This window comes from Sander vitreus, chromosome 6, assembly GCF_031162955.1.
Source record: "Sander vitreus isolate 19-12246 chromosome 6, sanVit1, whole genome shotgun sequence".
In the NCBI taxonomy this organism is placed as follows: Eukaryota; Metazoa; Chordata; class Actinopteri; order Perciformes; family Percidae; genus Sander; species Sander vitreus.
This window is the reverse complement of record NC_135860.1, coordinates 10,952,202-10,965,593: the sequence shown is the minus strand read 5'-3', so window position 1 is coordinate 10,965,593 and position 13,392 is coordinate 10,952,202. Positions and strand designations below refer to the sequence as shown.

The following is a 13,392-nucleotide window of genomic DNA, read 5'->3' as shown; positions in this document are numbered from 1 at the left end:
AGTAGAGCCGCTGCTCCTTTGCGTCGAAAGGAGCCAGTTGTGGTGGTTCGGGCATCTGGTAAGGATGCCCCCTGGGCGCCTCCCTAGGGAGGTGTTCCAGGCACGTCTAGCTGGGAGGAGGCCACGGGGGAGACCCAGGACTAGGTGGAGGGATTATATCTCTAACCTGGCCTGGGAATGCCTCGGGATCCCCCAGTCGGAGCTGGTTAATGTGGCCCGGGAAAGGGAAGTTTGGGGTCCCCTGCTGGAGCTGCTACCCCCGCGACCCGACCCCGGATAAGCGGATGAAGAAGATGGATGGATCATGAATAGTAATCATACAACAGTAATATTTGTATATATAGTATATATATAGTCATTTATTAATTTAAAAAAACTGAATTTCATCTTCATCCCAGTGTTCAGCCATGTTCATTTGTAATGACAGTCCCCAAAACTTTCTCTGAAAAGCAAAGACAAACATTACATATATATATAGTGTTGTTGTATCCTTTATTGCAGTGTCGGCAGCGTCCTCTCTTTGGGAAATGTGCAATTAGGTCCTTGTGTACATCCTGTGGGGGTGTACAGATGACCTTTTGGCTGTCACCCCATTTGGCGGACTCCCATCACATTAGAATGGTCTCTTCTGAGCCTTCAAAGGACTCCTTGTGTCACCATCTGTGTTACTGGACTCCCAATGCCTAAAGATGCCCTCTCTTTGGTGTGTTGAGAGTTGTGTTTATCTGAATTGGATTAGAACAAAATCAATTAAGATACATGTAAAAAATATTATAAATAGTGAAATATTAAAAATATTAAAAACGGTAAATAGCAGAAATGCATTCTGACCAGGATGAGAAAGGATTCTAGTTGTGCCTGAAACTGTCTCCTGTTAAGTATCTCTTTCCTAGAAATATTGGGAGCTTTGCAGAGGAGCCAGGCGATCACAGCGAGGATAATGGTGTGCCAGGAAATGTAGATGTACCAGTGGCAGGATTTCGTGCGGAACTTGTATTTAACTGCAAGTTTGTTTGGTTGTGGCTTGATGTCCACATGATCACCGGCCGGGCAGTAAGTGGGTTGTTGGTTCTCTTTATCCACTTCACCAGCATGTTCATCTGCCTCTTCATCACTTGCATTAGTGTCATCTAATTCCATCTCCAAATCATTCTCACCATTCTGGATGGCTTCAATCACATCCTGCACACGGTATAGAAGACCTCTCTTTGCTGGTGGCATTCTGGAACAGAAAAAGTAAAAATAAATATGTATAAATAATACATGTGAGTATTATGTTGCAATAGATAAACTAAAGGATTAGCTATAGAGCTAGATATTTTCCAGGCCAAATAATTCCAATGAAAATTATATACATGTTCTAGATATTGTAATAATAACACAAACAATATTTAAGCAATTTTACTTACTTGAATTTTGACATATCCAGTCCAATACAACAAAGAGAGGAGCTTTAAGTAAAGTCCGCAGGTTGTGTGAGTTCATTGCCAGATGGCCGGACCTAAAACACATTTACTATCCAATAGCATTGCGATGATTAACAATAGGACTCAATTCAATTCAATTCAATTTTATTTATAGTATCAAGTCATAACAAGAGTTATATGAAGACACTTCACAGATAAAGTAGGTCTAGACCACACTATAATTCAGACAGACCCAACAATTTCCCACGAACAAGCATTTGGTGCAACAGTGTTGAGAAAAACTTCCTTTTAGGCAGAAACCTTGAGTGGTGAGGAAAAACTTCCTTAAGGCAGAAACCTCGGACAGACCCATGCTCTTGGTGGGCGGCATCTGTCGCTGCCAGTTTGGACACAGACACTAATACAGATATAGAGAACATTTATACAGTGATGTCAAGTATCAAAAAATGATCTCACTACAATAAAACGGCTACTATGGGGACTAACATCATCAGTATGAATACGTTTGGGCTCAGCTTTCCAGTAATAGCCATTTTTTAGAAGAAGAATCAATTTTCATGCAAATATCGAGGTGAGAAGTCAAGGGACCCCTGTGAAAATGGCCATGCCAGTTTTTCCTGTTCCCCTAAATTCAGCCTAACTATGGAGTGTTATTTAGCCCCTATCCCGACAAACTTGTAATTAGTTGGTACCAAATGGATTCCTGAGATCATCTAGTTTCATATGATAGCTTTAAAGTGAGGCCCATCATGCCTTTTAAAGACAGTAATGTTGGGCAAGATTGAAAATATTTGGGCCAGAGGAAGGTGCAGGCTTAAAGCTACATTTTGTAAGAATTTCTCCCATCTAGCAGTGAAATTGTATGTGACAACCAACTGAATATTACTTTCTAGCCCTTCCTCCTACGGTGGCCGAACCCGAAATTAGCTCTCTCCACCGTTTACACGCAGCTGTTCTAGCCACTCCAATATTAACTTTGGTCTTATTGCTTTGCCTGTCGGGTTGTCGTTTTAATTCTCTTTTTTGCTTCCCTGGTGCGTAATCGCTCTGCCAATAGGTGTAAGAGTGCGAAAGGCGGAGGTATGTCCCTCTTTGGCTAATGCATTTTAAAGATGGAGGCGCTACATGACTGGCGTCATTCGAGCAAGTCGCTCGTCTGTATTCTGAATGATTCTGAATGTCAGATTCTACGCTACGAGAATACTTTGATTAGTTGGTGGAAGTAATTACACATGAATGAGTACATATTTGTGAAAGAAGAAAGGTTTTTTTGCTAAGAATCAACTCAAAAAATTACACAATGTAGGTTTAACATTACAATGGTGCTGCTTCACGTATTTTTTATAGGGCTGTTAGATTGTAATATATTTAAGGGATTCACTTCCCCAAGAACATCTCATAACCATCCTGTTCTGAAACCAGACCAGCTGATAGGGAACAACAAGGTGGAGCAAACAACAGCCTGAGAGCATCTACCACGACTCATCGACACGAGACAACCATTTAATCTCCGCTGGCACCGATCTGCTTATCAAACCAGCAGCAACAGTCTTGTAGCAACCTCCTATCTACATCAAAACAACACTGAACCTCTGTTTGTCACTACAGTGATTAGAGCAAGATGGGTCTTGTTCAAAGAAACTTGTGTGTGTCAAACAACGCCTCCCTCCTCTCAGTGGTCTGTGTCGTAGAGTTTAAATTGGACGGACACTAGGCCTTCTGTAAAAGTGGCTGTTAGGATCAAGGCCTTAACAATGCCTTTTGGCTGTTTTGACTGCAGTGTGAATAGTTCTTCTGGGTGCCCACACAAGTGCTAATCAGGCGTAAAACAGGCCAGGGCATGAAAATGTGGGATCAGATTAGCATTTGCAAAGTCACACAGAGCTTTGCAGTAGTTTGAATAGTTTGTGTCTCACTGAATGTAGGACTTTAAAATGCTGCAATTAAAAAAGGGCAACTTGACCTCTAGGGACTTACAGTTTAGAAGAAGTACACATTTAGGCTTTTTTTTTTTATTAATGCATGGTTTATTTCTCACTGCGGCCTTATGAAGAATCAGTCAAAAACAAGTTATTCTCTGTCAAACAAAGACACTCTCCCTTCAATATCCCCACAAGGATAAAGTTAATAATTAGTGATTTTACTTGAGATAGATATCTCAAAAATGACTAACACATTGTTTCAGTGCAGTTTTTGCGGTGTCTGTTTTGATGTAACCAGGGAACAAATATGCATTGTCTGTGTGCATGTGAGTGTAAATGTAGTATTGTCATTGGACTCTGACCCTCCACGTTGGATGCTAGCACTGTCAATAGAGGGAGGATAAGGCTTTATGTTGTATATTTAATAAGAAGTTGCACAATTTTAGTTTCTTATGACAAAAAAATTCTGTGGTTTTCAAAGCACCGTCAAAACAAATAAGTCACTTTAAAATAGAATACATTAAAATTGCATCAGATTTTTAGAGCAACACACTTTTTGTTTTATATGAAATCTAATGGGATGAATCCAAAACTGACTTGTATAGGCCTCTCTTGGTCATTCTCACAGCCATTTCTCGATTTTATTGCTGACACCGGGAAGGTGCAGTTTCATGGCAAGCATTGACAAGTACCAGAATAAGAACAGTCTGCCCTTTGGATAAAGAAGAAGGCGAAACTGTGGAGCTGGGGACATGTTGAGACACAGGAGAAATACTAGTTGCCTCCTGGGGAAAAAAACAGCACATTTCTCACTGTGGCTTGTGATCATAGTAGATCCTCTATATGTTTATATAATAATCCCACTTTGTTAGTGCTGTGTACTTTCAGGATGTCTTTCCAATACACTGTGTGCTATAAAACAGATTATGTTGTAATAAAAGTGTGATTAGATTTATTGTAGATTTTCATATTCTGTAAAATACTACAAATACAAATACATATTTTCCAGATTCATCTTTTTATTTTCTATAACTTACAGAAATTACAAAAAAGTTACAGCTTTGAACTTCACAACACACAATAAAAACTTAGTATTTACATTTTGGACAAGTGCAATGTTTTGCTTTGCGTCAAGCAATAAATATTAGTTTAATTTGGTATACAGTGCAATTTTGTTATTTCATGCTTCAAACAGAAGTAGACCAAACAAAGCCAGATAAATGATGGAGCAGGTGTGGAGGTTGACTTATTTGTCTTCAACAAAGGATTGGTAGAGGGACATGAGTTGGTCCTGAAGGTCTTGAGCATAGGGGTCCAGCTTTTCCCTCAGGTCCTCAGCATAGGGGGCCACCATCTGTTTCACCAGATTGGCTCTCTGACTCAGCTCAATCTGGACCTTCTCGGACATGGGGGCCACGCTATCTTGGAAGTTCTGCAGGTGCTGGTCCACCTTCAGCTTCAGGTCATCGGTGTAGGGCCCCAGCTGAGCCTGCAGATCCTTCACACTCTGCTCCAAGTTGGTCTTTAGATCATCGCTCTTCTGCATCAGGGTGGTTCTCAGGGCCTCAGAGTCCAGGGAGTCTGCGTATGGTGCCAGCTCCTGTTTGAGCTGCTCCACTTTCTGCTGGATCTGGGCCTTCATGTCCTCGGTGTAGGGCTCCAACTTGTCCCTGACAGTAGTCAGCTCCTGGGTCAGCACATTTCTCAGCACCTCAGCCTCTGCTGTGATCTTGGTCATCAGGTCCTGGGCTGCTGGGGAAAGCTGCTCCTGCAGGGTGACTGCATACTTGCTGGCTATGTCAGTGCTGTCTGCCAGGCGAGCACTAGAAGACAGATAAAGTAATGGTTGGACCATCAGGGGTTTGTGCAATACCATATTGATTTTAATCAACATGTGATACATGCCACTAATAGGCCCAGTCACCATGGTCATGTGTGTCACACAACTTACTTGACTTCCTGTCCAAACTGTGATTTCCTGATCATCTGGAGGGTGTCATCAGCTGTTTGGGTGGCCTTGGCAATGTAATCCCAGAAAGCATCAGTCAGCACTTCCAGCTGTGGCTTGGGTGCATCAGCATAGAAAAGGTTGGCATGACAGCCTGTTGGATGGAAACAAGAACAGCTTGAGAAGAGTGCAGGTTTTCAGCCATTCAGTTCATTTTGACAGCTTTTAGTTGCTGAAGCAATGCTGTATAGTTTTGCCAATATAGTAAAGACAAGTCAAAAACCAAAAGCTTGCAACTTACCAGACAGCGCTGCAACGGCCAATACAATGAACACCTTCATGATTGTGTCTTGCTGAAAAACATTTATGATCCAGTTAACTTTTAAGCTGCATTGAAAATGTTGCAACATTTATATTTGTTTTGAAATGTATTGTAATTCCCACCTGCTTTTGACTTGTGTGTCCTCAGAGTTGAGCGTGTTTGCGAGTGCATTAGACTGGCGCTTCCATGTATATATACTAAGCCACATGACTGTTGTAGTCAAGAGCCCAAAGTCCAGGAGTCCCTTCCATGTTGTCACAATGGCTCGCTTCCTGTTTCTGCTGCTTCTCTAGGCTACTATCACTGACTGCTAAGGCTACATGCAGACACACTGACACAATTTTTTTACAGTATACAGAGGTTATGTGGCTTTTGGGAATTTCATAACTATTAACCCCATCTTACTCCTTGCACTAGTTCTCCTCTGACCCCTCTCTAGAAAGCATTTCAGAAATAGTAATTAACTATCCACGCTGTACGTGTGCTAACAGGCTGCAGATAACTCCAGATAACCTTGGTATGCTTACACTAGTGGACTTTGTATTATAATATTAGGGTTAAGCAACGTGATTAAAGGAGCACATGGCACTACAATGTTTTTTTTTTAAGTGTTCTTATAAAAGAGGCTTACTATAATCATACATAATGCAATCTTTTTTACAGAATCCAGCAAGTATAATTTTGTGTAAGTCAATCAGTAAAAAAGGCACTTTTGCGGTACAATATTTTCCATTTGGCTGTAAAAAATATTACTGTATTTTCCTGACACATTTAAATGTCAGGCCTTCATACTGGAACTCATTGCAGATGTTGAGGTTTATTTTTAGAGTAACAGGAAGATGGGCAACTATTTAAGAGCACATAGTGTTGTCACTCTCACTGAGAAGGTGGCATAAATAGATAGGGGCTGTAAGAAGAAAGAGTTATCAGACAGAAGGTCTTTTGTCAACTTTTGCACTATTGAAGTAACACAAATCTCTCTCATGAGGACAGGGCCATTCAAGCACTACAAAGAGGGGGAGCAAACCTCTGAAACACTTCACAGTGACTGAACACATCACACAAAAGCACATTTTTCTTTTACATGACAGGGTGTCAGATCTGTTGAAAAACTGTATTTGATGGTTAAAAAAAACTGCTCAATTTAATCTCAACAAGGGCAAGAAGCTACAAAATGAATACTCAAATCTGATGCACTGAATACCCTGTATACAACCTGGACGACAGTAAACAAGAAGCTCTCTTTAGATTCAGGGTCTTCTGTTGGAGGTTTGACTTCATTTTATAGCAGTGAAACAGTTTGGACATAATTATCTCTAAAACAGGGGTCTTCAATGTAGGGCTGGGCAACATATCGATATTATATCGACATCGATATAGGGCTAGTAAGAAGTCAAGTAGGAAAACTCAGAACGCAACAGGGACAAGAAAGGAGGATTGGTTACAAATAATAGATACAATGAAAATTCCATGGCTAAAGTTTCAGCTCAAAGTTTGGAACACAGTTAACACAGAATATAAATTATTGGATAAATTACAGATAATTAGATGAAGTGCACATGACCCCGACTTTAAACCCAATCAACTAGATCTTAGATTTAAACCATGGATAGAAAGAGGGATCACAACATTCTCCACTAAAGGACATCCAAACTTTAAAAGAAGAGTTTTCTTTAGATCAACAGGATTTCTATAGGTATTTGCAATTACGTAATTACTTTGACAAATGTAAACAAAAATACCCAATAGATTTGGAAGATCCGGTGCTGAAAGAAATTCTAAGTGCATATAACAAATCTACATTCCTCAAACTTCTTCTTGGAACGCACATTTAAAAATACCAAAAGAAGCAGGACAGAACACCTGTATGAAAGTCTTGAAGTACTGTCAGGATCAAAGGATCAAAGTCTTTTCAATAAAATGTTCTAGTTTCACACACTAACACTGTGTCGGATGTTTCCAAATACATGTAACTAAAATGCTGCTCATTAAAATTGGTTTCAGAGAAGTGAACTATGGTATGTCTGGTGTGAAACAGCAGCTACTTTGTCCTTTAGAAGCTGACAGTGTTTGGGTCCGCTAACCTTTGGCCAAACTGACACACGACTGACACAGAAACTAGAACTATGATTTACCGTGACGTTAGCTGGCAACAGGTCAAGCTAGTAGAGACAATAAATCAACCACTGTACATCTAATCAAAACTAGACAACAAAGAAATTAAGGAGATCTTGGCAGAGAGTTAGCTGAGGCCACTAAAAGCTAACAGCTAAGTGATTACACATAGGCTTCTGAGGACAAGGTTCATTTAAGGTTCAACTTAAGGATTTTGTCACACTCTAACACTGATGAATCACACATACATTTAGGTCATATACACTAAGTAAGGTAAAGAAAACTGGTATCTGGCAGATATTCACTGATATATGAATGTGCAGAAAATATAATGTACTCAGTGTGTTTAACAGTATGAGCTTGTGCGTACGTGCTGCGTGGATTGTATGGCACAGGGTGTCGTGAGGATAGCAGGGTGAGGCAAGGTGACAGCAAGGCACTAGCACCCTGGACTTTGGGATCATTACAGTCTGGCTTACTATATAAGCTGCAGAACCACACCAGCTGAACACCATCGCAGCCAAGTGGACTTGCAGATACACTCGCAAACTCAGGTAAGATGATGAAGAATTGGCTCAGTGTAGCAGCTGAGCTTTTTATTTCAGAAATATTTCTTGGTGAACATGCTGTGCTAACCATCTTTGTATCTCCTTGTTATAAGGTCTAAGAACCATGAAGGTCCTCGTTGTGCTCATCGTAGCCCTTTTCAGTGGTGAGTATGATGGCAAAATATCATTATTCTTTTTTAGCATAACAAAATATGATTGAGATAAATAACTGCAAGCCTTGCTAAGGGTACATGTGTACTAGTACAAATGCCTTAAATCTCAACTGTTCTTCAACCTGTTCTTGTGTCTATCCAGCAGGCAGTCATGCCAACCTTTTATATGCTGATGCACCCAAGCCACAGCTGGATGTGCTGACTGATGCCTTCTGGGACTATGTTGCCAAGGCCACCCAGACAGCAGATGACACACTCCAGATGATCAGGAAGTCTCAGTTTGGACAGGATGTCAGGTAGGTCAGAAAAGACCAGTGTGACTCATTGTTGCTATGCAAATGAAGTAAAAACTAATAATGGATAGTGGTAACTGACATGCAATTCCTGCTCAATAGAATATGAACTAAAGACAAAACTCATTCTCTTGTACAGTGCCCGTCTGACAGAGAGTGCCGATGTTGCCAGCAAGTATGCAGTCACCCTGCAGGAGCAGCTTCCCCCTGCAGCCCAGGACCTGATCGTCAAAGTCACCACTGAGACTGACGTGCTGAGAGAGCGTATGATCCAGGAGCTGAACACCGCCAAAGACAAGCTGCAGCCCTACACCGAGGACATGAAGGCCCAGATCCAGCAGAGAGTGGAGCAGCTCAAACAGGAGCTGGCACCATACGCAGACTCCGTGGACACTGAAGCCCTGAGGACCACCCTGAAGGAGAAGACCGAGGAGCTGAAGGCCAGCCTGGAGCAGAGTGTGAAGGATCTGCAGGCTCAGCTGGGCCCCTACACCGATGACCTGAAGCTGAAGGTGGACCAGCACCTGAGTGACTTCAAGGAGAGCGTGGCGCCCGTGACCGAGAAGGTGCAAGGTGAGCTGACTCAGAGAGTCCAGCAGGTGAAAGAAATGGCTGCCCCCTATGTTGATGCGGTGAGGGAAAACCTGGACCCCCATGCCCAGGACCTCCAGGCCAAGCTCACCTCCCTCTATGAATATTTTGTCAAGACCATCTAAGTCAACCTCCCTCTCCTGTTAAACAGAAAGAACCTACATCTAAAGAAACACTATTCTCTGATCCCAGGAACACGTCCATGTTTTAACAATATGACAACAAAAAGTCAAACGTTTTGAAAGTTGAAGATGTCTTCAATATACATTTACACAGTAAAGTATTAGATAAATAACATGGTCTGTCACCGTACACTGTGTTCTTGTTATATTATGGAAATAAAGTAAAAGCCAAACATAAACTTGTGAGTCTGTTATGTTATTTAATGAGTGTTAGGTAAGGTTTGAGGATGCCAAACGTTTTTCTTGCAAATTAAGGCAAATGACAACAGTATATCTACTTCATTTTAAAATGAAGAAAAATGAAAAACAACAATTACAGTGTGGTTAAATGTGGTAATGGAAACTAGAAACACTGAGTCCAATGTGGTTACTCACACCTAGATAATTAAATGGTCTGATAAATCAGCTATACAAGCATATGCTGTTCATATAAACACTTTTTTGACAATTATTTTCTTTTGAACTTGATCAAATTCACACATTCACAAATGTCTCATACATGAAAACATAAAAAAAACACTGGTTATTTTTTTGGACTTGACTGGATGAAACAAGAATCGTTGAAAAGAATTAGGGGCATCTGGCTAACATATAGAGCTTCATCGCATATATTCATGTGCAGATATGGGCAACATTTTCAATGCATGGATTTCACTTTTGACAGTTATAAGACACTTTCTATATTAGTTCCACATAAGTAGGGATAAAATCCTTTCTTGTTTGTTCAAGTTGCAAATGCCCCCCCGCCACGCCCCTGTAAGATTTAGTTTTGGGTCTTGGAAGGGGCATGTTCAGGTTTGTCTCTGCAAGTCTAGAAGTTCACATAAACACATCCTGCTTCATGCTGCATCCACCTTGTTTTTTTAGTCTTCCTTTCGTGCCTCCATCCCTGCTGCCAGATCGCTCCCACGCTGCCTTACCCAGTGGCAAACAACATTCCTCTGTTCTGCCCCCAGCTGCCACAGACTACGCTCACCATTAACCCTCCAAGCACACACACAGCTCTGATTTCTTATTATGTCTGATTATGTGAGGTGACCATGTTTTTGGTTATGTACCAAATCGGCATGTAAAAACTTTGCTGATCTATTAAAAATAAATGCTTACTGAGTTTCACTGGATTAATGACCCAACTATTTCCCCTTTCTTGTAGTTTTCTTACTCTACTCTATTACAAGTATTTTGTCTTGATAAGAGTTTGCAATGTCTGCAGAAAGAGTTAGATGAAGATGGATGCCACTCTCCTGTCAGTACAGTTCAGGGTTCGTACACCTTTTCCAAGGTCAAAATCAAGCACTTTTCAAGCACTTTCAAGGTACATTTTAAAGCTTTTTCCAGCACCTTACACCACCATAAAATACATACCAATATAGTCAAAAATATTATTTAGTGTTTTTAATCACATTAAAAGAGATAATGCTATAAACAGCCAAAATTGTGTTCCGTAATAGCAGAAGGATCAGATATTTAAGTAAAACACAAGTTTTATTTTTCAAAATGTATCACTATCACTGTCTAAGTAGACTTTGCTTGCTATCTCACCTGCCTGATTCAATGTAAAAACAATTACCCCAAACAAAATCACTAGACAGGTTCACTTCACTAACCCTGAATTATCACCTTTAGGAAAACAAGTGCTGCACCCTCTTAGATTTTGCTCAAAATTTATGCCACCCCTAATGTCAGTCTTTTCACACTTTTTTTTCCAAATCTAGGGCATACCGTACAAACTTGTAATAGTTCAGTCATATTGACACGTTTGTCTTCCACCCTACAAAGTTTGGGCTGCCTATGAATAATACTTATTTACTTAATATATCCTATATTGATGTCCAAATATTGCTTCCCAGATATTGTGATTTTCAGGCTGTAAAACTGAAGTAATTCCAAGGGCTGAAAATATAAAGACATAGGATTTGAACAGAAATATATTCACAGGCCTTGGTTTTGGGACACATTCTCGATATAGACAAGGTTTGAACAAAATCTGAGACAGTGCAACAACAACTTGTAATTCCATTTTAACCCAGAAGACTGACAGTGCACAGGCACATGCCTGATAAATAGCCTATATTATGTAATTGAAAAAAAAATGTATTTCATTGCCAAGACATATACATTTATCTACTGGAATAATGCAGTGTAAATATTGCATAAGGCCATCCTCAACCTTACAGTAGGCTACTTACTAGTATCGTTGTATGACACTCCATCTGACACGATTTCTGTTCAGCAATCAACGACTGTTGTTATGCACTGGGCTAACGTTCGCAGGTTTTAATTTGTGGGTAGTTAACATTATAATTACTTTGATGTAACTTTGGCTACGTTCACTGCATATTCCCCAAATGAACGTGTCATAACGGACATGCAATACTAATATAAGGTATTTTATTGTGTAACCTGTCAGTTGAGGCTTAAGAGGAAGTTACAGTTAACATAGAGCTTTTATTGTGACGAGAAAAATGGAAGTGGATAAAGTGTTGTATTTTCTGACGTACGACTGTGTCGGGGTTGAATAAAGTGAGACGTGCAGTGCCGTCTTGGTTCCAGCATTGGAAGCCTGTGTCTTTATTTTACAGCCAAACCTGAGCAAAGAGTATAGAAGTAACTTATATACTCTTTGACCTGAGTCTAGACAGTATAAGAAACCCTTGGTTACACTAACATTACATTATCACACCAAGTACTCTCAGTCACTAAAGGCCGTTTTACAGTTGTGCGAAGGCTCCACGCAGAGCTCTCGCCGTAGCCTACGTAAGTGGCCTGATGTTTTTACTTGTGCGCTGGTGTATGCTTCGAGCCAGCATGTGTGTTTGTGGGGAGTGGGTGATAGAGCGAGGGAGACGTGAGAGAGTGACGGCGATTAACTTTGGAGCGAGTACCGACTCTAGAGTCATAGTGAGAGAAACAAAAGTGTCTCCCCTGTTCTTTCTGACTACGGTGGGAAATCTGGAGCAGGAAAAGTTAACCCTCTCCTTGATTTCATGTTGTTTATGGAGAAGGAGAACCAGGAAATGAGCCGGGGGAAATGCAACTCTACCAAGCCACAGCCGAGCGACGTGCGTCGCTGCGACGTGCGTCGCTGCGACGTGTAGTTACATTTTTCGAGAGGTGCACGTCAGGCTACGGTGTAGGGTCCGGCGTAGACGCAGAGGGGTCTGCGGGGCTACGTCGTTGATTTTACGCACGACTATAAAATGGCCTTAAGTCTGCGAATTCCTAGCTAGCAGTTACTAGTGTAAACAAATAGGCGCTACTTCGGTTGGCTAACTTGAAAAGTCTTACCCTTCATGTGACTCGAGAGCGCAGACTCGGCCATTGTGAAAAGCTGCACGTCTTTTTTGCAGACTTTACGAGAGGCAACTCATGGGGTTTGTCCCCGTTTAAGCCATAATGTGTATTTTTCATCTTCCAGCCAATGTTCATTGAAATGACAACCTGCCGGCGATATTACGAATCCCACTATGGCCACGCCAAGACCCGCCCTACGAAGCAGCACGATTGGTTGGGGTTAGGCATTTTACCTTGAGTGGTTAAGGTTAGGATAGCCGATTGGTCAGGGGATGGGACCTGAACAGGGGGCGGAGTCACATATGGAAACAGACTGGCAGATCGCAGTCACACATGCACAAGCGAGCAGGTTTCATTTTAAGCTCTCCAACATTTTATTTCTCCATTTAATAAACAAACTATTTCAGTTAGATAAGTATTTGTCGTGAAAGAAATACAGTTACAATTTCAAGCATTTTCAAGCATTTTATCCAAAATGTAAGCACTTTTCAAACCTTGAAAACACAACATCAAAATTCAAGCATTTCCAAGGATTCCAAGCACCCATACGAACCCTGACAGTTAATATGAAGAATAG

General features: G+C 41.0%; 2 protein-coding genes across 2 annotated transcripts; one reads left to right on the top strand and one right to left on the bottom strand.

Annotated features, from left to right (window-relative positions):
• Window positions 1-4,354: 4,354 nt before the first annotated feature.
• Window positions 4,355-5,936, bottom strand: LOC144518949 (uncharacterized). Its single transcript, XM_078251833.1, has 4 exons — window positions 5,742-5,936; window positions 5,599-5,650; window positions 5,301-5,451; window positions 4,355-5,172 (listed from the first exon to the last, which is right to left on the bottom strand). Exons 2-4 carry the CDS (start codon window positions 5,636-5,638, stop codon window positions 4,596-4,598), a joined length of 768 nt encoding a protein of 255 aa, XP_078107959.1. The 5' UTR covers window positions 5,639-5,650; window positions 5,742-5,936; the 3' UTR covers window positions 4,355-4,595.
• A 2,470-nt stretch (window positions 5,937-8,406) lies between these two features.
• LOC144518948 (uncharacterized) lies at window positions 8,407-9,653 on the top strand. The gene is made up of 3 exons (XM_078251832.1): window positions 8,407-8,443; window positions 8,598-8,751; window positions 8,888-9,653. The coding sequence occupies exons 1-3, from the start codon at window positions 8,407-8,409 to the stop codon at window positions 9,462-9,464; spliced, it is 768 nt and encodes a 255-aa protein (XP_078107958.1). The 3' UTR covers window positions 9,465-9,653.
• Window positions 9,654-13,392: the final 3,739 nt, after the last annotated feature.